The following is a 25,146-nucleotide window of genomic DNA, read 5'->3' as shown; positions in this document are numbered from 1 at the left end:
CACTGCCTGCATTTATGTCTTCAGCATGAGTTACAAAACACTTCTTGGTAACCTTTTTAAACTTGCCATATATTTATTTGTGGGGGTTTTTTATGGTTTTTTTTTATTAACATATAATGTATTGGGGCGCCTGGGTGGCTCAGTCGTTAAGCGTCTGCCTTCGGCTCAGGTCATGATCCCGGGGTCCTGGGATCGAGCCCCGCGTTGGGCTCCCTGCTCTGCGGGAAGCCTGCTTCTCCCTCTCCCTCTGCCACTCCCCCTGCTTGTGTTCCCTCTCTCGCTGTGTCTCTCTCTGTCAAATAAATAAATAATACTTAAAAAAAAATATATAATGTATTATTTGTTTCAGGGGTACAGGTCTGTGGCCATGTATTTATTTGTAAGGGCTCTAGAGTAGGAACTGGTTTCCTCCCCTAACGGTTATATTTCCAGGGTCTCCCAGAGTGCCTGGCACTGAGACATGAATGCATAAGTGCCCATTATCTCGAAAATGCATATTTCTAGGCTCCACTCCAGACCTACCAACTAAAAATGCTGGGAACACGGCCCAGGGACCTGCTTTTCTGCAGTTATCCAGGTGTTGCTGATGAGCATGCCTGATTTCTTGAGCCAAACAGCTACAGTTCTGCCACCTGTGTTCGGCCCACCTCCCTCAGCCTCACTGCTGCAGCAATCCCCACACCCACGTCCAGCTGCCAGCAGCTGCATTGCTTTCCTGGGGGTTCTTGGGCTGTGAGAGCAGAGACTGGAAGTGCCAGAGAATTAATGGTGCAGTGATCTGGCCTCCACCAATAACTCATGGGATTGGTGGGTATATAAGCCAGCTCCCTCAGCCATCAGTGGGGATGACTTTGAGGCCCACGTTGCTTACTATCTTCCCAAGTCCCATCGTAGGATTAGCTTCAGCTGCCCAGACAGGTAACGGGTTGGCACCCTTTACTGGTTCCTTCCCTTCCCTGTCGGCTTCCCGGTCCTCTACTGGGGTGTCTTAGGATCCCCCCTGCCAAATCAACTACTTGCCCTTGAATTCTTGTTTCTAGTCTGTTTCTCCACTATAGACATTCTGGACCCAGTAATCCCTTGCTCTGGGGGCTTTCCTATGCATCATAGGATGTTTAGCAGCATCCCTGGCCTCTGCCAGATACCCAAACTAAGCCAATATCAGACTGAAATGTGACTGCAACTCTCCAGAAAAAGAACTGGCCTGTGGATTGTAAGTTTTCACTCCTTTCCTATTAAGGTAGACTCTTGAATGTTTAAAGAAGTGAGATGAATGTTTCATTAGATGGATGAAATTAATTCCTATGTTTATTCCACAAGTAGTTACTGAGCACTTACTCTATGTTAGACAGCTGATTGAGGACCTAAGACACAGCAATAAATCAAAATAAAAAAAAATTTTTTTAAGATTGTATTTATTTATTTGACAGAGCGAGCAAGAGAGGGAACACAAGCAGAGGGAGTGGGAGAGGGAGAAGCAAGCTTCCCGCCAAGCAGGGAGCCTGATGCGGGGCTCGATCCCAGGACCCTGGGATCATGACCCGAGCCGAAGGCAGACGCTTAACAACTGAGCCACCCAGGTACCCCTAAAATAAAAACAATTTTTAAAATAAAAATAAGACAAATAAATAAAAATAAGATTTAAAAAATAAAAAGGCAAATGCTCCACTCTAATGAAGCTTAATGTCATTAAAAAGAAGAGCTTTCTCCAGGATAGTATACACAGCACAAGTGGTTCTCAAACTGTTTTCCACGGAGCCCTCAGTTTTAGTAAAGGAACCTTGAAGCCTGCTGCAGAGGACAGTATATTCTGATGAGTGATGTGGCACAAGCCAGACTTAATTAAGGGTGCTGAGACATTACAGAGAAAACCTGCTATATGCTCCACAGCTAAATGCTCAAGTACCTCAGAGAATTTATAAGCAAGTGAAATAGTTTCTTCACTACTTCTAGTCAGCCTACTCAAGGACAGATGGCTCAGCCTGACCTCTTCGCTAGTTGCCAGCTAATCAGTTTACCCAAAAAATGTAACTCAAGACTCATTGTTTTCAAATGGCAGGCATATTTTCTTTCTTTCCTTTCTCTCTTCTCTCTTAAAAATTCTGTTTTCTCTTTATTCATTGATAACAGTTTACTGACTGTTCTTCATATGTGAGCAAATTTGCATGCAGGTTACCAACTAACTGAGTTATTCTTTGGTAGGGATAAGGGAGATGACCAGTGGCACAGTGGTAGACCCCATCTCTTCCTTAACTTATTCTCCTTTATCTTTTTAAATATTGGGACTTCGGCGGATGTTTGGTTTGGCAAAAGATTCTTTCCTTTAAAAAACCAAAAGAAGGGGCACGTGGGTGGCTCAGCGGTTAAGCGTCTGCCTTCAGCTCAGGTCATGATCCCAGGGTCCTGGGATCAAGCCCCGCATCGGGCTCCTTGCTCAGCAGGAAGCCTGCTTCTCCCTCTCCCCCTGCTTGTGTTCCCTCTCTCACTGTGTCTCTGTCAAATAAAATCTTTAAAAAAAAAAAGAAAAAAAAAAACCACCTTACAACACTAAATCCACTGTGTTAAGGTGACTAAACAATGGGCCAGCAAGTGCTTTGCAGGGTGGGTCATACTGATCAACCCAGGGGGTTCTTGCATGGTAACGTACCTTGGAGGAAGTAGCTGCTCCTCTCCGGTGTCCAGTGTAGACTGTCACCAGGTAGTGGTACTGGGCAAAGGGATCATTGTCCTCCAGCACTGTGACTTTCACCTGGACAAAAGGATGGCATTAGAAGGGCCCTGTTCAGTGGGTTCATCCACTGCACAATAGCAAAGACTGAGCTGGTCACTCATGACAAAGGGAGAGAATAAAATTATGTATGTTATTTATTCATTCCATCAGATGAGAACAAGTAAAATAAACTTTTTTAAAAAAGTACAACATGGATCTAACATTAAATAAAACTCAAAGTAGCCAGACTGGAAATGAACTTGGCATTAAGCTGAGACTCAGTTCAATGTTTGATCTGGTAAATGATACAAATTCTGTTTATATAGAATTTCTTTTTTTTTTTTAATAAAGATTTTATTTATTTATTTGACAGAGAGATAGAAGAGCACAAGCAGAGGGAGTGGCAGAGGGAGAGGGAGAAGCAGGCTCTGCACTGAGCAGGGAACCCGATGCGGGACTCGATCCCAGGACCCTGAGATCATGACCTGAGCCGAAGGCAGACGCTTAACCATCTGAGCCACCCAGGCGCCCTATGTAGAATTTCTAACATTGGTGACCAGATTGGGACTCCAAGGGAATTTAAAGGGAATGAACATTAAGGTGGTTTAGCATCAAAACAAAACAAAGCCAGACTCTCTAGCCTGCAATGGACTCTGTGATGAGCCACCCAGATCTCCTGCCAGTGGAGGGCTTGTTCCCCCAGTTGCCAGGGATGCAAGAGCCACCTCTGTTGTGGTCATATGCTCTCCTGGAGAGGCTGACACGCAATGGCAGATTAATGAGGTATCTGGGCATGATCAAGACCTGGGCATCTTGACCCAACTCGGGGCATCTCTGGAGCTCCCAGCTCAGTTTCTTTCTCTGCTCATCCTGCGTTCTTCCCTCCCTTTCCAGGGGCTGATCCCAAGCACTCTTTGTGAAACACTGAATGCTCAACTCCATGGCAGAGTCTGCGTTTTGGAAACCAGCCTACAGGTGAGGCACTTGAAGTATTAATGTTTAATCCCTTGGGTGAATTGAAGACAGCCGTATAAATGCTGCAACTACTATTAAGTTTCATGCCACCTTAATATCCTGGGAGGGCAGGAAATGGAGAATGTTTCAGTGCTTTGGGACATTGCATCCTTGCATTCGTTGATGAGCACAAGATACACTAACTCAAGACACAAAATTTTATTGAAGGCTCACTCACTAAATGTCAGACATGGTGCATACATTGGAAAAATAATCAGAACTTTGTTGTTGGCAATTTGTTGTTGATCTCATTTCTATGTCTCATTCCTGTCTTATTATCAGCAGGTCTGGGTTTGAATTCTGGCTTCAGGGAGGTGGCTTTGGACCAGTTAGTTGCCCTCTCTGGTCTTTGGTCTCTTCCTCTGTAAGATGATAGAGGACCTGTGCAGTAAAAGGGAGAGGAGGGTCTCAGAAGGCCTGGACTGTCCAAACCCTACACATTTCAAAGAAAGGCCTGGCTCTTGGCCAGCTCCTAAAAGATAACCCCTATGTCCCTGGAATATCCTGCTGATAAGAGTTTCTTTGAATACCTTGGTCCACACCAGGTAGTCTCTGCTAACAATGTGAGTTATGTAAGGGCTTTGGGCCATTCTGTATCAGTCTGACCTTTGGGTGGTGGTGGTGATGGTTTGCTGGAGACTGAGTAACTACACTGAGTCATATGGGCACTCCATATGTATGTGACTGACCCTCAATTAAACCCTGGACACCAGGGCTCAGGTGAGCTTCCCCTGTTGGTGGTACTTCATATGTCCTGTCACACGCCATTGCTAGAAGAATGAAGTCTGTCCATACAACTCCACTGGGTGAGTACAGTTGGAAGCTCTTGCTGGATCTCTCCTGGACCCTTCCCTTTGCTGAGTTTAACCTGCATTCTTCAATAAACCATAATCATGAGTGTAACAGCCTTTCTGAATTCTGTGAGACCTTCCAGCGAATCACTGAACTTAAGGATGGTCTTGGGGACTCTCAACACAGTACCTTCTTCTTAGGGCTGTGGGGGAGCATTAAATGGGATAATCCCTGGCATACAGTAAACCCTCTGTGAATGGTCAATAACATGATCCTCCTGACAATTTGATAAGAAAGGCCATTTTACATATGAGGCTGAGGAGCTGGCTTACCTGGGACAACCTGGATTAGCCACTAGCCCTTTGGCTCCCAACCTGGGCTCCATCCCCTGGAGATCCTACAAGGGAACACCCTGCTCCTTCCTCCCATTCTCGAGGGCCATGCAACCTCACCTTGGCCTGATCCTGAGCGTCCTTCCTCCTTGCCCAGATCACCACCAGCACATAGGCCACACAGAGGCAGCCCACGGTGGTCACAACCACAGGGTTGTCCTCGAAGGTGGCAAAGAGCTCGGCAGTCTGGCAGATGTCGATGGTGTTGGGCATCACCAGGAACGTGCTTCCAAAGAAGGTGAGGTGGTTGCAGAGGCAGTGTGTCTGGGAGTGGGTGGTCCGTGGCCCCACCTGCAACCCCAAAGAGACCCTGGTGGGAATGCCAGCATATCTTTGGCTCGCTCCAGCCCAAGGAGGTGGACACTGCCATGAGGGGGCGCTGGGGAGACCAGCTTTAGGATTCCCTTGGAGCTTTTTTATTTAACTAAAAATTTTAAAATGCTGAGAATATTATCTATAACAATAATCTTTGTACCTATCATTCTCACTGGACAACTGTACATCTTGTCAGTCTTCTTTACCCTTTTAAAGAACTATTATGGGTGAAGTTGATGTCCCCTCTGCCCCCCATCCTCCATAAGCAGCCATTATCACAACTTTGGTACATATCATCCCAGTACATTCTCCGCCTGATGCTTACTCATCAGACAGATACATGTTGAGTGCTACTTCTATGCCAGGAAACAGGCTAGATGCTGAGAGGACATCCGGGGTAATCAGATCATCTCAGTTTCCCAGGGACTTTCCTTCTTCTAAACATGAAAGTCCTGTGTCCTAGAAGGCCCCCAGTCCCAGCCACACTAGGATGATTGGTCATCTCACAAAAAACAAAAAATTGAGACTGGGGGAATCATGTAAAGAAATGGGAAGGACAAATGTTTAAATCCTAAGCTGGTGTCTCAGCACCAGGAAAGCATTCCCTAAATTTCACCCGTTAGATCTTAGATAGGGCTCATGCTTTGAGGAGTGCCACTCTAGCTGTCCTCAGGCTGCACCCGTCTGCACAAGATGGGAGTCAGGGGGCCCCGGGGATGTGCCCATCACAGCACATACCACCCAGCTGTGTCTAGGGTGAGGTTCTAGGTGACCCCAAGAATGAGGCCTTCTTTAAATTTTGCACTATAGATGCCTACGTGCCTTACCCTAGTCCTGGGCCCTGGGACTCCCACTTCTAGACTTTGGGGACCTGGACCTGGAATTTCTTGCCTCTAGGGCCTGTACAGACCTGTTCCTCAGGATCACTCTTCCTGGTGGGCTGGCCACTGCCCTAGGCACAAGGGTGGCAAGGTGTGGCTATGGGGGGCATGGTATGTAGATGGAGTTTGGGTTCCCAGTCCCCTGTGGTATAGTATAATGAGGTTGAGGCTGGGGAGACAGGAATGAGCCAGGGCAGGGAACCGTATCTGTGCTCTTAATTCACACCCTGTACTTCGGGCCTCCCCTAAATCTGTCAACTTGCAAACACCCTCCCAGGGCCATATGGTGGGCAAAGAATCTTGCATTCAACCCCAAACTCAGCACCATCTCTTCATTCCAGGGTCTACCAGGAGATGGTAAGGTGGGAGGGAGCAGAAAACACTGGCATGCACAAAGTTCTTCTCTGCTCAGCACCTGAGGAGGAAGAACCTGCTGGGGCCCAAACTGCCCCAGCAGGTAACTCTTGTCTCTTTTCCTTAACGAGCCACCCAGCAAAGGCTGACCCCTCCACGTGGGCATGACCCCAACTGTTTATTGACAGATTTTAGTTCCGTATTTGCTCCATTGTTCTTCTGTTTCCCAATCCTGGTCAGCATTTGGTCTGCAGCTGTGGGGCTTATGGGAACACCTGGCACACCCGGAGGGAGTGGAGCTGGTTTCAGAGAAGAAACCCAAGTGGGTGCTGGGAGCCCAAGGACCAGACATTTTATGCCCGCATCTTTGCCTCCCTGGGCTTTCCCAACCCTTCCAGCATGAGAGTCTCTTGAACACCGGGAATGAATCTGCTCATTACCCTCGTGACAGTAATTGTACCTTTAGTATCCTTTGAGAAAATATATAAGCAATAATTCTGCCTTTATCCCCTGAGAAGGTCTATAGACTATAGATTTGGAGCTTTCTTCAGCCATTTAGAGAATTTGGTTCTGGTTTTCCACCCAAACTTGATGATCCCATTTACTTATTTATGGTTCCTCAGTGATATCTATATCTGTATCTGTATCTTCGTCTGTATAATGAACATCAAGTACACAATATTGGATTCATATAACTTTTGGTCTATGACACGCTCCCACATTCACGTGTGCGTACATTAGTAGGTGTATATTTTCAATAACATAATAAGGACCTGAGAACCCCCTATCTACTCGAAAGCTAGAAACATTCCAATAACATACACCTAGCTAAGTGGTTCTCCCCCAGTCTGTCCTCATGCTCCCCCCCACCCAGCCGCCACCCAAGTCCCATGTTCATTGTTTCCTTGATTTCCATTTTATATGTAGTATTGTCTTCTCTATGTTCAGATTATTCCATATAGCAATCACTTTATCCTGAGCACTCACTGTGTGCCAGGCACCACACTAACTACTTCCTCCCCCTAATCTTGTCTAGGTTCCACCCCAACTGTAAGTGGTAGCCACCCTTTATCCCCATTTTCAGATGGGAATGCTGAGAGAGGTACAGTGACTTGTCCAAGGTCATCTGGCTAGTATTGATGAAATGGGATTAGACCCAAGTCTGTCTGATGGCAGAGCCCATGCCCCCAGCTGCTGCACCATCCCCCTTTCTGATCCTCAGGTCTCTGAGGACAGCCTTGCAGGGCATCCCAGGCCAGCAGCATGGGCATCAGACAGCTGCTGGGAGTGAAAGCTCTGGAAGGTCGAAACACACCCAGCGTCTTGTTCATGAGGTACAAAGGCCTCTCTTGTGAGCGTGGGGGAACACACTGTCTCTTGGACATGTCAGTGCACCCATTTCTTCCTGGCACTTGGGGAACTCCCTCTGTGTGGGGGCCAGAAGCCAGGGCAGGAGTTTATAAGGGAGCTGAAGTTGTGGCAGAAACAAACCCCGAAGGAGCTTGGCTCTCAGTCCCCTTCTGTAGCTCTGCTGGGGCCTGGCTTCTTACATGACTTGTGACCACTGTCATTTGATCATGTGCCATTTGCTTCTTGGCTGTGCCCCTGCTAGACTGAAAGCTCACTGGTTTTTCTAACCATTAGATTGCCACTGCCTCGCACATGTGAATATTTGTTGAATAAATGGAAGAAGGTATTTATGCTCTAGTAGATGGAGACAGGTGTGTGATAAATTTCAGCTAGATGCGGAGGTTACTGTTCTTGGGGATGGTGTGAAGTGCTGTGGAAGTCCAGCAGAGGGAGACTCCCAATGTCTGGAGGCACCCGAGAAGGTGGCATTAGAGTGGGAGATCAAAGGGTGAATAGGAGTTTTCTGGGCAGGGTAGGTTGTCCCCGGGAAAAGAACAGCATATGAAGCATGGAAGAGAAGAAAGGAACATCAGTGCCCCAGAGACGGCCTCCAATGGCCTCAAAGCCAATGTCTGGACATGTCATGGGTAGAGCTGAGCTGACCTGAGACAGGGATCTGATTGCAATTAATAGAGCCATGTGCCATGCAGAGGTGTGGGCTGGGGGCTGAACAAGCAGTGCCTGGAGCTCCAGAGACAGCCTGGGTTTGAGTCCCAACTCTCCCACCTACTAGGCAAGGGATTTGGGGTAAATGTGTTGACTTTCCTGAGCCTTTGTTTTACCACCTGTAGAATGGGAATACCCATACTATCTTAGAGGTTATTGTGGAGATCTGATGAGTTAATGCAAGTAAAGCATGGAACACAGCACCTGGAGTGGAATAAAGGGCTCAGCTCTAAGTTTGGTTCCCTGGCGAGGACACCCTGCCCCCCCCAGCAGCCCACAGTCAGCAGGGCTTCCCAGTTATTTGCCCATTCATTTAATGGTCATTTGTTCCAATGGTGAGCAAAGCACACCGTTCCTGATTTGTGGGGCTCTCGGTACATTGAGGGAACAGACATGATCTCAGTGGCCTCCTGAGTAGATATGAAACGGCTTAGTGCTATGTTTAGTGCTGTGGAGGACCAGATGTATGTACTAGGAGAGCCTACAGTGGGAAATCTGACTTAGCCAGGGTAACAGTTTTCTCAAAGAAGTGATACTTGCAGCAGGATCTGAAGGAGGAGTTAACTAGACTGGGAAGGAGGGGCATTCCAGGCACAGGGAATAGCATAGGCAAAGACGCTGTGGAGGGGTGCAAAACGGCCACCAGAGGCATTGAAAGGGGACCCTAAATAAGCTGGACACACTCAACAAAGCTGCTCTATCTTCTTTGTGTCCTCTCCTTACCTGGCACCCAGAGTTATCCCAAGTCCCCCAGACCTCATCCCAGAACACACAGTGGGACAGGAAGGTGGTAATGCCAACTGTGAAGTCCCTGCCAAGGGTCAGCTCCAGGTCAGACTCGGCGATCACGGTCAGATAGTAGACACCTTCTCCAAAATGCAGGTCCTCTGGGTTCAGGATCCATGTGGACAGCCCATCTGCAAGAAAGACGGATCCAGTTCAGCCTGAAGCCTCGTGGAGACTGGGGCTAACGGCATGGAAGAGAGGAACCAAGGTGACCCAAGGTGACCTGGCAGGGAAGCTGACCTTGATGGTCTCTCTGATGTCCTAGGAATCCCTCTCCCCGCCTGAGACTTGGGAGCAGAGGAGCAGAGGCACTCCCAGGTCAGTGTGCAGAGCACACCTGCCAAGTCAGATAGATGAGGGCTCAAATTCTGACTCTGCCCCTTCTTGGCTGTGTGACTTTGTATCAGTTACTTAACCTCTCTGTTCTTATCTGGCAAGAGGCAACGTCCATAGTGCCCATCCCAGGGGTTGTGATGAGGATTATGATTAGGTTAGTTCTATGAGTGCTTGTCAGTTTCTTCAGGGCATGTAGCAAGTGCTCACTTAATGTTGCCAAATAAATAATAATGATGATGATAGTAGTAGTAATAACAACAACAAAAAAATAAGCACTGAATGTAGCAAATTGTTTTTCTTTTTCTCCTTGGCTTCTGATTCCCAAGTTTTAAGTTGGTCGCCCTCTCCCCATCCCCCAGGAAGCTCAAGAAGCTGGCCCAGTTGATGGACTACCTGCAGTAGCCCCTGGCGGAAGGTGAGCTTTGGCGTCATAGCTGGTCTTATTGGGGTGGTAGCCATAGCCCAGGCTGAGTATGAGTGGGATATCAGGTCTCCAGTGCAGCTGGATCCCCAAAGCTGCCCCATCTGAAGTCAGGTTCACCCACAAAGCTTCAGGACTGGTCAGGTTCAACACAGTTGGCTCGCTGTGTCCTTCCAAAAGTCGGGGCAGCAGGATCTGTTATCAAAAACAATCAAATCAAGGGTGTGCAGGGCTGGGAATGCCAGTGAGCATCAGGGCTGCTGGACAGAGCAGGGCAGGGTGAGCACCTGCGGAACTGAGATCCACTCTGTGCTGTGCTCATTCTGTCAGTTTCCCAGGGATGGTGTACTAATGACCACAAACTTGGTGGCTTACAACACCAAAGGTTTGCTATCTTACAGTTCTGTACTGGAGGCCAGAAGTGCAAAATCAGTTTCATAGGGCTGAAGTTGGCAGGCTGATGCCATCTGGAGGTTCTAGGGAAGAACCCCTTCCTTGCTTTTTCCAGCCTCTGGAGGTGCCCGTGTGCCTTGGCTAATGGCCCCTCCTCACATCACCCCAACCTCTTGCTTTTGTCATCAAATCAGCCTTTTCTCAGCTGTAGTTAACTCTCCCTCTGTCAGCCTCTTGCTAAGCACCTGTGATGGCACTGGGCCCACCTAGGTCCTCCAGGATCATCTCTCTGTCTCAAGGTCCTTAGCTTAATCACACCTGCACAGTCCTTTTGGCCATGTCAGGTGGCAAATCCATGGGCTCAGGGATGAGAATATGGACATCCTTTGGGGTGCTATTATTCACCTATCACGCTCATCAAACTGTGTACCACGGCTTGGGCTTCATCTGCACAGAAAGAGGGGAGACTCTAATTTGCACAGAGGTGCTGCATGAATAGGGATGGTCTCTGGTTACTTGGAACATGGCCTCAGGATGGTTTAGGACAGGGGAAATGTTGGCTTGGTGTGTGAGTCAGATAAAGAGGCTGGTTGAGGGTATGAACTTGGGATTGGTTAGTGTGCATATGAAAGGCATGCCCTGGCAAAGCCCTTTGCTACCTATAAGGATTGGCTGGCCCTGGCAGGGCGTTTCTTTCTCACCAGCAAGATTTTTAAGATATCAAAATATCAAAAGACACAGAAAATAATATGGCTGATTAATACAGGCCCGATGGCTAATACTTGCTACAGGGTTGACTGGAGCTTTGTGAGGTCTGGATTGCAATCTGACTTCTCTTCTGCCCAATCCTGCTGTCCTTCCTCCCTCTTCACAGCCAGCTTTTTTTACTGTCTCTAGCAAACATCTAGCACCCCAAGTTCTTTCTCAGCACCTGCTTCCAGAGAACCCAGCCTATGGCAGCTCTCTCCTGCCAGCCGAGGTGTGAGCTTACCAACAGGCACTTGTGTTTGATCCCAAAGCTGCTTTTGTCCATTGTACTTGTGCTTGTAAAGGTCAATTTTAATGATATATTCCACAGAGTGACATAGAGTGACAAAGTAGTAGTGTGAAAAGAATTATTTGCATAAAAACTTAAGTCGAATGCTTTGAGAAGACACGGGAAAGATGAATTGCTAAACATTGTTGGTGGTCATTGATGAGAAAACTAGAAGATTAGAAAAAACTCACTAAAATCTCAAAAGAATCTGAACTCCTATTGCACCATGGTGTGCTTGTTTTTGCTTCATTTTAAAGAAAATCTGACATTTTAGAGGCTGCATTGTAAAGGTGGTTTATGTAATGAAGATGATTAAAAATCCAATCAACAGATTTAAAGAAACATTTCAATTGTATACCCAAAGATTGACAATGATACATTTATAGTTTTAAGTTAAAATACAGTGGGTAACATAGGGTAAAGACCATTCTTAATGATTCTCCTCTTTAATCAACTTCTGGTCCCAACCAAGTTGACGAAGAAAACTAACTTCTGAAGTGCAACTGACTTCTGACAGCACCCTCAACTCTACCTCGATATTCTCCGACAGATTCTTCATGGGTATGAGATGTCCACTAGGGCTGCTCAGACAGAGGCCACCAACAGTTCCACTGACATCAAAGTGTCTCCAGGCTGGGAAGGGGCTCTTTGGGAAACTCATCACCTAAAACCAAGAACAAGGAGTGCTGGCCAAGGTGCCCGAAGGCTGGAAGGTCACTGCGTCCCTATGAGAATGATAAAGTTTCCTAAGATGGGACGGACAGGTGGCCTTGCCCTGTGGGGTGAGTGGGGGGCCCCGCTGTTAGCTGTGTCTGGCCTTCCTGGTGTGTATCTGCCCTCCAGGGCTGAGGACCCACTCAGACCCGTAGAGCTGTGCAGCTACTGGACCGTGAAACCCTCCAAGCCTTTCTTCTTGGCAAAGCCATCAAGTCCTCAAGGGAGAGATACCTGTCTGCCTTTGCTGGGGTTCAAAGAACAGAGAGTCAGATGTGCCCTCACTTGGGAGTGAAAAGAGCTCTGGGTTTGCCATTTCCTAGTTACGGAATGAAGTCTGAAGAGCTTTATTTCCAGTAACTAACTCAACCAAGACTGCTGGAGAAATTCCACAACGCAGTGCAAGAAGGATGGGTGTCAGAAGGACTGAGTCTGCATCTCAGCTCTGCCACTTTGCTTGTAGCATTGGGTGAGTCACTGAACCTCATCTGTAAAACGGGTGTAGTAATACTATGGAACAGACAGGTTGTTATCAACATAGCTGAGCAAACGCACGTGCAAGTGCCATATAAGCTGTAGAGGACTGCTCCCAAGGAGGTTATTACTGTCGTTACCCTGATGTCCACAGGCTCCGGGCTGTCCTCCACGGAGCCAAGGGAGGAGGCAGCAGGCAGGGTAAATGTTGCAGAGCTGGCAGCCGCAGCGTGTACAGAGGAGCCTCGCCAACTCCGGGGCTGTATACTGGCCACAAGGTGAGAACAGAGGTGTCAGGAGAGAGAGAAGAAAGCTGGTGTCAGAGGAAGAGCTGCTGCACTGCAGGGAACCCTGGCATTGCCATCACAGTGGGTGGCTCTATTGCAGTCCCCGTAGATGGTTCTGCATGTTTGCATCAGTAGGAGCAGCAGGAGAGGCAGCTGGTGCCCCCAGCACTGGGTTGGAGGCTCTATGAGGACAGGGCATCAGCCAGCTGTGTTCACTGCTGCACCCCCAGTGCCTAGAAGAGCACCTGCCACATAATGGTGGCCAACACATACTTTGTTGGATGAATAAATGAGCTTTAATGTGGACATTTCTCCAGGCTTATCCCCTCTACCTACTTGATCTCTGATGTCATGGACTTCTAGGCCCATCTCTGGCCTTTGGTGTTGTCCAATCTGATTAGATTAAGGACCTAGTTTCAGACCCTAGCTCTGATCAGAATGCTGCTTTGGGAAACTGTGCCTGGCCCCCAAGAGGGTAACCCTGGCACAAGGAATCAAAGAAGGGTGCTCACTGCAGGGGTCCTAGCAATGCCTGCCCCTGCTTGCCAGGTGGAGGCATGCAGGGTGGAGGGCATCCTCAGGTAGTGGAGGGTGCAGTGAGAGACACACACTCCATGAAGAATTCCCAAGGCCAGAGCATCTTGAATCCCCACAGCTCTCTGGAGCAGTGGGCTTGGCCAGGCGCACCTGGAATGTAGTTAAACGTGGGCAGGCCCCCTTCATTTAGCCTCCCTGCCTGCCTGGCTCCAACATGACCCATCTTTTAGGCCTCATGGGTGGCTCCAAGATGGGACTTGGCACTCACCAGCTCCTTTCCTACGTTGTACAAACACCCAGACCGCTCAGTAAAAAGCCCTCCCAACTTCCAGCTCCCCTCACATCTCCCAGTTCCAGGGCTGGTCTTCTGGGCTCTGCCTGTCACAGGGTCTTGGGATGTGGGTGTAGACCGAGCCAGGTCAGGGGATAAGCTTTCTCGGGGACCTCAGTGCAGCTGGTTACCTATTTGTGTATATGGAGATGGAGGGGGTGGCCAGGGTAGCTGGGAGGCCTCCAGGCAGTGTCCCCAGAAGGAGGGCAGCCTGCACATGCTCCACAACTCTGAGCAGCTGGGGCACGGAGGCCATCTGGAAAAGAAAGCAGGGGATACTGCTGGGGACCCGTCTCTGTATGCCGCCTTTGGTTACTGTCGCCAGGCTGTTGTGGGACCTTCAGCAGGGACTGGAAGAGGGCAGAAGAGGGAGGAAGGGACAGCACTGCTGTTTATTGAGTGCCAGGCTCTGTGGGGAGTGAAAAGTAAGCACTTATGAAGATTCCAACCCCCGCTGGAATGTGAACCCCTTTTCATCCTCACAACAACTCCAGGAGGCAGATGCTCTCACTTATACCCATTCGGCACACTGGAAAACAAAGGCACATAAAGGATGAGTGACTTGCAGAGGTCACATGTTGATAAAGGCAAGCGCCAGGACTCACAGTGAGGCATCTGGCTCCTGAGTCTGCGCTGAGCTGTCACACTGTGTGCCTCTCTGTGCTGCTCTGTTTGGCCCTGACAGGGCCACAACCCAGGTCTTATTTGTGGGCAAATAGAAAGCCACAGGCAGAGCCACTTTACAGGATCATCTGGGCTTGGACTGCTCCTCATCCCACCCAAACCCCCAGATGAGGATGCAACCTCGCTGAAGCCAAGACTGGTATAAGGATCCGAGGAGGGCTGGATGTTTGCATAGATTGTGTGTGTATGTGTGTGTGTGTGTGTGTGTGTGTCTGTGATGGAGTGGATGTGAATGTATGTGTGTGTTTGAGGGTGACCTGTGAATATAAGGAATTGTGTGTGTGTATCTGAGTGTAAGTGTGTAATTGTGTGTCAGAATGTCAATGTGGGTTTGAGGGTATGTGTGAGTATAACTGTCCGAACATAAATGAGTGTATGTGCTTTTGTTTGTAACTATAACCATACGTGAGAGTCTGTGTGAGTGTGTGTGACTGTGGCCATGTGTGAAGATATGAGTGTAAATGTGCATCTCTGTGAGTGTGGGCAAGACTGTGCTTCAAGAGATGTGTGAGAGTATAAGTGAATGCTTGTAAGTGTGTGTGAGTGGGCGTGAATGTGTTAGTGTCTGTGGGTGTGTGTGAGTGCATGGGTATGTGTTTGAGTGTGACTGTGTGTGTGTGTGTGTGTGTGTTCCCCACATGCTAAAGGACTATGGAGCAGCAAGAAATGGGTTTTCCGCTCCATCATGATGCCATCCTAGGAGGCCCTTTCCCTTGCGCCCTGTCAGGGTGCTGGGGCTGCACGAGACTGTGCCTCATCTGTTCTCACTCTAGGGACTGCCTCTCTTCTAAAAACGTTCTCTGTGGGGTGGATATGTAATCTCTCCAGTTGGTGGCTTATCTGGGATGAGGCGGAATGCCTCGATTTACAGATAAGGGGTGAGACTGAGGGAAGTTACGTACCCTGCCCAAGTCTCAAGGTTTGAAAGCGACAGAGGCAGGATTGGAAGTCAGGCTTCCTCACTCCCAAGCCTTTGCTCTGCCTCCCAGAAGCTCTGGTCTCTGTAACTATTCTTCCAGCTCCCCAGAGAGGACTTTAACCTCTGTGCCTCAGTTTCCTTCTCTGCAAGATGAGGAGAAAGATCCATCTAGAAAGGCTTGTGTGAGCTGGGCATGTGGTAGCTGGGTAGCATGTGGGCATGTGGTCTGCATCTGGGCTGAGACTGCCCTTGGCCTCTGCAGGATCTTCTGGTCCCTCCCTCAGGGAAGCTTCTAGCACACTGCTCACAGCCTGAAACAGGTCCTTGGTGGCCGCCTGGCGCCCCTGGTCTTCAGGATGGGCCTTGGAACTCACTGCCAACAGGGCTTCACTGGCATGCTGCAGAGCCCAGGTGGCCTCCCGCTGGGTTCACCCAAAGGGGAAGGAAAGGCAGCATGAGTCCCTGCCTGATAGACCATCCCCTGCACCATTTAAAGGACAAGGGCTGCAATCGAGGTGAGCAAGCTGGGGAGACAAAGTAGGGGAAATCTGGGCCCATTGCACAGGCTGCCTGCATCACTGACTTGAGGTCAGGTTTTCCTTCCCTGCAATGGGCTAAGTTCCTTCAGGAGAGTAGCCTCATCCATCTCTGGGTCTTTCCAGAGTGCCTTGCACAATGCCGAGCCCATAGCAGTAAACATTCACTAACTGGGGGGATGGATGGATGGGTGGGTGGGTGGGTGGGTGGATGGATGGATGGATGGGTGGATGGGTGTATGGGTGGTGGATGGGTAGATAGATGGATGGATGGACAAGACACTTATTCCAGTTTTGTAATTATGTCTCTATTTGTGACATTTTTTGTGTAGTCTTGCTGCCCCAGTAGTGTGAAAGTGCCGTGAGGGCAGAGACTATGTCTGTGTGACTTGCTGAATTATTTATGCACAGTTTGTTCACAATACTTGTATATGCTAGGCATCCAGGAAGCATTTGTTGAGTGAATGACTAAATTCATGCATGGACAAGTAAATAGAAGGGTGGACGGATGGATGCACACAGGTGCTGAATAGATGTATGCATGGGGAGTGGATGGAGGGGCAAATGGGTGTGTCAATGGCAAGTGTCATGTTAACAGCATCGTGGCCCCAGAAATAAAGGTCAGCCTTTTTGGCTTCAGGCTGGAGAATGTGAGGGGCAGGGTAGGTCTCCCCTCTTACTGACTTAGGGCTTCTTTTTTTTTTAACCTTTAGCTACCATAACATTGAGAGCATAGTGATTTAATTTGAGTCCTCCAAGAAGCAGAGCCTGAGGCAAGGGTTAAGATGTGGGCCGGCAGAGTGGCTGGTGAGGCGGGGGTCAAAGAAGAAAGGAAGGCACAAGCTGGCAGCTGGACATCAGTCTGATACGTACTGGGGAACAGGGGTATGCATGAAGTCGGGGACATGGGTAGGTTAGCAGCAGCATCTGGGCACACACTTGAATGTCACTCAGTGATTAGAGTCAGTTACTCCCTTGAGGTGCCACTGGCAGGTGGGGGAGTGAGATTTGTGAGCACACAAGCTATGACACCCAGAATGAGACACAGGAGCTGCAGGAGGACATCTTTTCTCTCTTGGCACCACACATGCAGGACCCTTAGAAATGAGATGGTGGAAGCCTTGCTGGCCCTGTGACTGAGGGACCTTCGACCTGGGGTGAGTTGTCAGTTACCCACTGCAGAGGTGTGTGTCCCATGGCTTGGCCTGGGACAGCAGGTGGACCTCACTTACCTGGGCCATGGGCGTGAGCTCCTCATTGGGGTGGGTCACCTCTCTCAGCACCTGGGCCAACCTTTGTACCTTCTGTATGTCTCCCAGGGTGGCAGTGACCGCAGACAGTGACCCCAGTGCATGCTCTCTGACCTTGATGCAGAGGGAGGAAGATGAGGAGAGGAAATGTAATTCCAGTGGCTTGATGAAACCATTTCAGAAAGATCTGGAGTCAGAGCAAGTGACCAGGCTCATCTGGGGTTTTCCAAAGCCCATAGACCTCTGTTTGCCTCGTAGGATGTGTGGTGGACAGAGTAATGACCTCCCAAAGATGTCCACATCCTAATCCCTGAAACATGTCAATATGTCACCTCACATGGTAAAAGGGACCTTAGCAAAATTGTTTTTGGAGGGTTTTTTTGTTTTTGTTTTGTTTAGTTTTATGTACGCTACCCCCAAACGTGGGGCTTGAACTCACGACCCTGAATCAAGAGTTGCATGCTCCTCCGACTGAGCCAGCCAGGTGCCCCTGTTTTGGAATTTTAATTAAGTTAAGGGTTCTGAGATGGGAGTGGATCTGGATGAACCAGGTGGGACCAATGTAACCACAGGGGTCTTTGTAAGAGGGAGGTAGGATGGTCAGAGTCAAGGAAGATGTATGGATGGAGGCAGAGGTGAAGAAGAGGCTGGAGGAGGAAGGGAAAGGAAGTGAGGAGGGGAAGTTTGGGGAGGGGAGAAAGGAGGCATTGGAGGGAGGAAGAAGGAATGGGGGAAGGATCTGAAGATGCTGAGCTGCTAGCTTTGAAGATGGAGAGGAGCGTAGAGGTTTCTGGGGACTGTGCTTTCTAAGCCACAGAGCCCTAAAAAGGGGCTGGCTGGAGGCTGGCCTTGGCAGCTGCAGAGAAAAACTAAGAATATAATTTCAGGACTGTCCAGGAGAACTTTCCACATTGATGGAAGGGCCCTATCTCTGCACTGTCCACTCACCAAATGTGACTATTGAGCCCATGAAATGTGGCCACTGCAACTGGAGAACAGAATTTTAAACTTTTATTTCATTTTAATGCATTTAATTTAGATGTAAGTACCTAGATATGGCAAGTGGCAACCATTTGGCACAGCACAGATCCGAGTGAACAGTCCCCCTCTCTCGGCCTGCTCCTCACAGCTCACTCAGCCTACCTGTCTGACAGCTGCAGAGTTTGGGCAAGTCTGCTATTAGCTCAGAGGGCATCCAGGCTCTGGCTTGGATGGCGGAGAGGATGGGCCAGTATTTGAGGGACTGTCATCGGAATGTTCTGGTAGGAGAATCGTGTTTGCCTCTGCAGATCCTCCCTCCCTCGTTTGTTGCTGTCCCGGAGGCAGCTTCCATGGAGATGCCACTAGCTCCCGCCTCTCTGGCCCGTGGACTCATTCAGCAGGAGATAAGAGGGCAGGAGGAAAAAGAGCTAGAAGTTACTCTCCTGGTGCCTGCCTGCCAGGTGGGTCAACTGCCTCATTCTTCAGAAGCCATTGCTGCCACCGGGCAACCCCTTCCATGCAGCTGCCCTCTCCAGATTCTGGTCACTTCAGGCTGAGCCCCAGCTTTTATCAACAGAGCCCTTCTTAAATTCTTCTCAGTCTTTCCATTAGAGTTTTACGCCTGTCTCCTGCCAGGACCCCATTATTTCATGAGGAGACCTTGGGTCAGGCTGCATAGTCTGTGTGCTCAGAGACCAAAGGACATCCAAATGGAAGTCTGCTATAGGTAATGTTCAGAGTGAATGCAACCAAGACTGAGAAACAGGGGAGAGGGGCTAATGTGACACAAGGGCAGGGATGAGAGGCTTAGGAGGGCAGGAGGTGGATGGGGCAAAAGCCAGTCTGGGTTGGAACCCCATCTTCACCGCTGTCTTAGAAATGTGGGCCTGGGCAAACTTTTAAAATTCTCCTACACTGTTTCCTCTTCTGTAACGTAGATGGGGATCTCACCATTTACCTTGTACGGTTTTAATGAGAATTACATATCCCTGAAGCTCTTGGGGCTGGCAGCACATTGTAGGCGCTCAATAAGTGTTAGTTATTTGTCTGTAAGTAATTACTATGACAACCACCACTTCTTTGTACTAAGTACTTACCACATGTCCTGCACCATGCTAAGTACTTTCATGCAAACCCTTCACGGGACCAGAGAAGAATTTCTTTTCTTCTCCATACCCAGCAGGTGTATGTGATGCTGTGTGTGTGTGTGTGCACGTGCGTGTACCTGCACCCACACATATTCATAGAGCAGGTACCAGGAGTGGAAGTAGTCATACACTCTGCAATAGTTGTTTATCATGTCAGGCTGTAACACATGAGATGGCCACTGTCTGGATTAAAACTGGTTGAATGTTGGTAATTTCAAATGGTTTGACCTAACCTTATGAGGAAAAATACTACTTATTATCCCCATTTTCCAGATGGGGAACCGGAGGCTTAGAGAAGTTCATTCACCAGCCTGTGACAGTACAGATGGCAAGTGACAGAGGTGGGATGACATCCAGGGTCTAACGCCAAACCATTAACTATATGAGTGAGGCCAGGCCACTTTTCTCCTCTGGCCTCGGTTTTGTCATCTTTGACAGGAAGGCCTGGAGTGATACTCTTAAATTCCTTCCTGCCATAGAAGCCTTTGACTCCATGAGGCAGAGCAGGGAAAGCAGGTTTCCCTCATTTTAGGTCACTTACCAAGAAAGGACCAGAGAGGGAGCTGATGTCAACAGCTCAGCAGATACCGAGGCTTCCCAGCTCTGTGAATTCCACTCCCCACCCTGAAGGGCTGTGTACAGACCCCGGGGCCCCACTGGCTGGCATGAAAGGGCCCCCTCTTGAGCACCTTCTGTCTGACGTCCATGTTCAGCAGCCCCCTGCAGCCCTGCTCCTGGCACTCCTGGTCCAGCATGGATGACACGGCTCTGGACAGCTGGAAGAGCCGCTCAGGGTCCCGCTCACCTTGCAGAGTGGCGGTGATATTCTCCAACACTGCAGTCTGGAATGCCACGTTGTCAACACGGGTGTCTCCAAGTCCCACCTAATAGGGAAACCAGAAGCATGCTCAGTGCACGGAAGACCTCAGCTCACCAGTTCTTGTTCCCAAACCTGGAGCCTGAAGTCAGTCTCACAAGGCAAACCAGAGCAAGGCTGGAAAGCTTTGCACCTGGTGTGGGGTCTCTCTTGAGCCTGAGGGCAGCCGGGCCCACTTGTAGCAGGCAGCCAAAGGCCACTGAAAGCAAGCCTTGGGCCAGTTGCTGCTCTATCCTCACCGCCCTCCGTATCGAGCCCCCTTCCTGCTCCACCTGGTCTCTCACCCTTCAAATTTACCCTGATTTTATCCAGCCTCAGCCTTGTAGCCCTGATGGCTGATTTTGGTCCTCCTTCCTCTAGACTCTGATGGCACTGGTCTATCTCATCCCTGGGACCTCCTGCTCCAAGACTCCAGGGCCCTACTCCTATTCTGTCCACTGAGATGAAGGATCTGCAAAGATAGAGACCATGTCTGTTTTGTTCACAGCTGTGTCCCCAGGGCCTGGCACATAACAGGTGCTCTGAAAAGACTAGTTGAAGGAATGAATGAATCAGCGACTCATCTGGTCATGCCCTTGGCTCCCTTCAACCCAGTCACCCACTTGGTGAGGTTCAGTTGGGTCAGCAAGTTTTCTCAGTAAAGAAACAAAAGGCTGCCACCACCCACCTTCACCGCTGCATGGGTCTGCTGTTTGTCCCCTGAGAGATTGGAGACAGAAATGACCACTGTCAGCATGAAGTCATTGTTTACTTTTCCAAGTGGCAGATAAACTGACAGGAGGGCAGGCTCAGGGCCACAGTGTAGACAGGAACCTGGTAAATGGAAACTGAACAGTTAGGGGGGCATCTCCAGGGAGACTGGAAAGCCACCGAGGTAGAGCCTGATGACAAGGACACAAAAGCCACAGCTCACGAAGGCATGGCAGGCACTCAGGGACTCCATGCTTTCAGAGAGAAGACAGCCATCTATACTGATCCACTGGCCTCTTTAGGTAATCACATGCTGCTAGGACTTTGGAATAATTTTAATGGAATCCATAAAAAATTCAAAAAAATTTTCTCTCTTTACAGGCTTAAAAAAAATTCAAGGTAGTAAACCAAATTACAAAAAGGAGAAGGAGGAAGAGGAAGGGGGGTGGAGGAGATCTTAAAAATTAGCTCAAAACATATCCAAGTTCATTCAAAAGTCACATCCTGTACAAAGGCCTTCCCAGGCTCATTGATCTGAAGAGCGTCCCCCTCCTGCAGGGATGTGGCTGGGTCAGTGTGCCTGGGGCTGGGGTTAAGGTGTAGGGGGTTCTTCATTCTGCAAACCTCTCTCACACATGGAACATACTTTTTGCATCTCTCACAGAGAGGTCCCTGTTCTGGGAGAAATGGAGCCTAGCAGCTGAGGGAGAGCAATAGCCCTGGGCCAGTACCTGACTCCAGACAGAAGCAGTACTCCAGGGGGCCCAGGGCAGAGGATGTGTTGCAGAAGATGGTGAAGCTCGTCAGAATGGTACCCTCCTCCGGGGTGATGGTGCAGATGGGCACCTCGGGGGCAGGCAGAGAGCTGATCACATAGGTGTCCTCCCCATAGGCATGCCCGGTCACTGCTGGGGAGTGAAGACAGAGTGTGCTTGAGGGGCTCTGTGGGTCACACAAAGTACCATGCTTCGGGATTGCCCTGGGAGCTTGTTAAGCATGCAGATTCCCAGGCCCATGTTCTGACCCCGAGCCTCAGACCTCTCTGGAGGTTCTGGGGTGGGGCCCAGAAATCTGCATATCTAACAACTCCCCCTGTTGCAGGGTATCCTGGGGCCTCACATTTTAAGAGTCAGTCCTTCATCTGTAAAACAGGGCTAATATTAGTAGCTTCCTTGAAGCTTTGGTGAGGAGGAAGTCTACTGGGAAACAAAATGACTTGCTCAAGATCACCAAGCTCAGAAGGTCCATGGCCAGAATCTAGAAACAGGCTGATCCTGCCCAAGGCCTTGCTCTTTCCAGGCCTCCACCTGCACCAGCATCCCACACAGCCTGGTATTTCAAAAAGAGTATGTACCTGGAAGAGCTGGGCATAAAGAGAATTTTAACCAATTAAAAATGATTAGACCTAATCCAGAAAGTTTGGGGCAAGTCTGGGAGTGTTCATTTTAAACTAGTACCCCAGGTTGTCCCAGTGTGGGAGGCCTATGGGCCATTTTGAGAAAAACTGAATCAAATGAATCCATCCAGAAAAGAGTAATCATCCATTGTTTGTCTTTTTGAGAGTCTCCATTTCCCACCGCACTGGGCTTGTTTAAAGTGAGAATCTTCCTGGCAGGACATGCAGGCTGCACCACCCCAGAATAATATGTCTCATCCACCCTGCATAATGCAATTCAGAGGAATTGAGGAAACTGAGGCACAGAGAGTTTAAGTGCTAGTGATGGGATTAACTCCAGAGCCTGCGTCTGGCCTCTGACCCTGCACTGAAGTCCCACATTTCAGGGCTTCTGGGTTTGTCTTGGTTCACTTTCTGCGGCAGACGGGACCCGTGACAAGAGACTTAGGGGAGGCTTCCACACCTGTGGCTCTGATCCGGATGGCCTGGCCCCTGGTCTGCCGGAAGGAGCTGTTCAACTGCAGCATGGAGGTGTTGCTCTGAAGGAGGATTAAAGCACTCAGCCAAAATTCCTGGAATCTGCAGGCAGCCGGGAGAGGCTCAGCCTGAAAGAGAGCACCAACCAGAGCCCCTGAGGCTTCAGCCAGGCTGCTGGACCTCAGCAGGGCAGTGGCTTCTCACCCCTAGGAGGCCTTCCAGATCTGTCTCTGCTGCAAAGACACCACCTGCTTCCCCGAGTCAGCCCAAATACTCAATTTCCAGCTTGGTGTAGGTGTTTATCTGAGATCAGGTTCCCTTGAAGAAGAGCCTGAGACGAGGATTCATGTGCAGGTCATTTACTGAGGGAGGGCTCTTGGGAAACCCAGAGTGGAGAGGGAAGCAGAGTAGGGCAGAGAAGTGGTTTCAGGAGGTGTCCAGTCAGCCTCAGCCTGATCCCACAGGGAGTGTGAGCTGCACCACAGAAGTTCTCTTACTCAGAGGCAGGGGAGCTGGGCCATTAGACCCCCACCTCCATTGGTTACTGGCCGGCAGTCACTCCACAGCAGCTGGGATGGGTGCATCAGCCTGGGAAGAGGGACTGGGCTGGGGCACCCGCAGCATCTGCTGTGATGTTTCCCCATTGCTTCTGCTCCCTTGCATCCGTTCTCCCTTCTGACCAATGCCCTGGTTTTTCTCTGGGAACACCACCACCCCGCCCCCTCACCCTGTGGGCTCTGGCTCAGTCCTGGGCATGTGACCCAGGGTCTGGTCATTCGAAGTGGGAGTGACTGCCAGTATCCTCACCTTCTCCAGAGAGGTGTCCTCTAAATACCAGTTGAACATGGCCACTGAGGAGTCATCCCCCACGGTGACTCTGAGCATGACATCTTCACTGGCATTTGCTGGTCTGCAGTTCTCACAGCTGAGAGGGAGACAGAAAGGAGTGCGGAAGCTCGCTCAGGCCTCGTGGCCTGGTCTTTTGTCTGGTTCTTCTCAGGTCCTTTGCAAAGGTGGCAGAGGGCCTTTTTTCAAGTGAAAGATGGAATAAAAGCAACCCATGCCCCAACCAAAACCAGGACATAGTGTTGGTCATGGAGATGGAGTGATTTGTGCCTGACCGAATTCCCACTTCATTCCCGATGAAAGACAATGGTTTGGAAAGTGCATGAAGCCCAGGGTCCTTGGATTCCGTCCCTGCCTTGTAAGAATGGTCACCTTGCATGAGTCACTTAAACTCTCTGAGCCTCATTTTCCCCTGCAAAGTGGGGGGGATAAGAGCAGACAATATTTTCATGAGTCCTTCTGGCTCTAGCAATAATAAAGGAATGCTATGGTTTTATTGCCTGCATGCCACAGGTTATAAATAATTTGCGTCATTATTCGCTTATCCAGTGCTTACCACAACCCTAGGAGCAACATATTAGAATCCCCTATCACAGACAAGCAAACCAGGCTCAGGGAGTCAATGTGATTCGTACCAGGTGACACGACTCCTGAGTGGGAGAAGGGAACACGCACCAGCACATCTACATTCAGATCCTGGGTCTTCTCTCTAGCACCCCACTCCCTCTCTAGAGCCAGTGAGAGATCACTCTGGTACCTGCCGTGTGTCTAGCCCATCCGCAGGACCTTTCAGTTTTAAGTCCTTAGCAGCTCTCAATCTCCCTACTTCTGTCTTCATGTCTGTCCTAGCACAGGTGTACCAGACATTCTCCAACAACTCTTTGTGGCTCTGGGCACTAGGAGACTAAACTCCATAGACTGGGTCACCTGAGTTCCTGTGCCCTCTGGCTTCTGGTTGGGCCCAGCAATGGGAGGCATTGGCTGGGGAATCAGAGGGTGAGGGAGGGAGGTGGGTATTTATTCACCACTGTCCCTGCTCCTTAGCAGGTGGGCAGCAGTTGGCAGTGACTGTGTTCCTCTAACCAAGACCACAGCTCCCGGGGGGTTCCAGCAACGCCATCCCCCACTCCTTCCTTCTGCAGTCCTAAGAAGAGTGGCTTCCTCCTATTGTAGTCCTGCACTGTTATCCCTTTGTTTGCCCACATCTGTAAATAGGCCCTTTGTCCAACTCTCATCAATTCCCAGTTTGAGGGAGACATCTACTTCTTGCTGGGACCCAGTTGATAGACCAGGCTACCTTGAACTTTCACCTTGACTCCTGCAAGAACTCAAGCAATCTCCTGGAGCCCTGTCTTGCCCTCCTCCAACCTGCTCTCCACCCTGCTACCACAGCATTTTGAAGTAAGACATAATCATGTCCCCAGCCTGCTTGCAACTCTTGGGTGTCTTTCCAGAACTCTTCAAATCATGTCTGTGACATAACCCAACAAGGT

The 25,146-nt window shown here is 49.5% G+C and overlaps 1 protein-coding gene and 1 long non-coding RNA gene across 6 annotated transcripts in view; one reads left to right on the top strand and one right to left on the bottom strand.

Moving 5' to 3' along the window:
• LOC102725657 (polycystin-1-like protein 2) overlaps positions 1-25,146 on the bottom strand; it is an 87,753-nt gene that overhangs the window by 31,328 nt on the left and 31,279 nt on the right. Inside the window, 14 exon segments of the mRNA XM_081806326.1 lie at positions 2,648-2,749; positions 4,969-5,199; positions 9,258-9,451; positions 10,050-10,272; positions 12,039-12,170; positions 12,835-12,961; positions 13,981-14,109; positions 15,696-15,874; positions 17,221-17,352; positions 20,057-20,251; positions 20,912-21,057; positions 21,666-21,842; positions 22,794-22,935; positions 23,615-23,732. Of these exon segments, the coding sequence (XP_081662452.1) occupies positions 2,648-2,749; positions 4,969-5,199; positions 9,258-9,451; positions 10,050-10,272; positions 12,039-12,170; positions 12,835-12,961; positions 13,981-14,109; positions 15,696-15,874; positions 17,221-17,352; positions 20,057-20,251; positions 20,912-21,057; positions 21,666-21,842; positions 22,794-22,935; positions 23,615-23,732 (2,227 nt within the window).
• Positions 1-25,146, top strand: part of LOC145717517 (uncharacterized) — a 94,156-nt gene that overhangs the window by 53,624 nt on the left and 15,386 nt on the right. For 3 of the 5 annotated variants that reach the window (XR_014140789.1, XR_014140787.1, XR_014140785.1), the window contains 2 exons: positions 3,605-3,685; positions 9,983-10,071. This is a non-coding gene — a long non-coding RNA (uncharacterized LOC145717517). The remainder of the gene's footprint in view (positions 1-3,604; positions 3,686-9,982; positions 10,072-25,146) is intronic. The other 2 variants (XR_014140786.1, XR_014140788.1) reach the window with 2 other exon arrangements.

The sequence above is a fragment of the Leptonychotes weddellii genome, chromosome 16 (genome assembly GCF_054177405.1).
Source record: "Leptonychotes weddellii isolate Sample4059 chromosome 16, ASM5417740v2, whole genome shotgun sequence".
In the NCBI taxonomy this organism is placed as follows: Eukaryota; Metazoa; Chordata; class Mammalia; order Carnivora; family Phocidae; genus Leptonychotes; species Leptonychotes weddellii.
The sequence above is the reverse complement of the archived record's forward strand: the minus strand, read 5'-3'. Positions and strand labels throughout refer to the sequence as shown.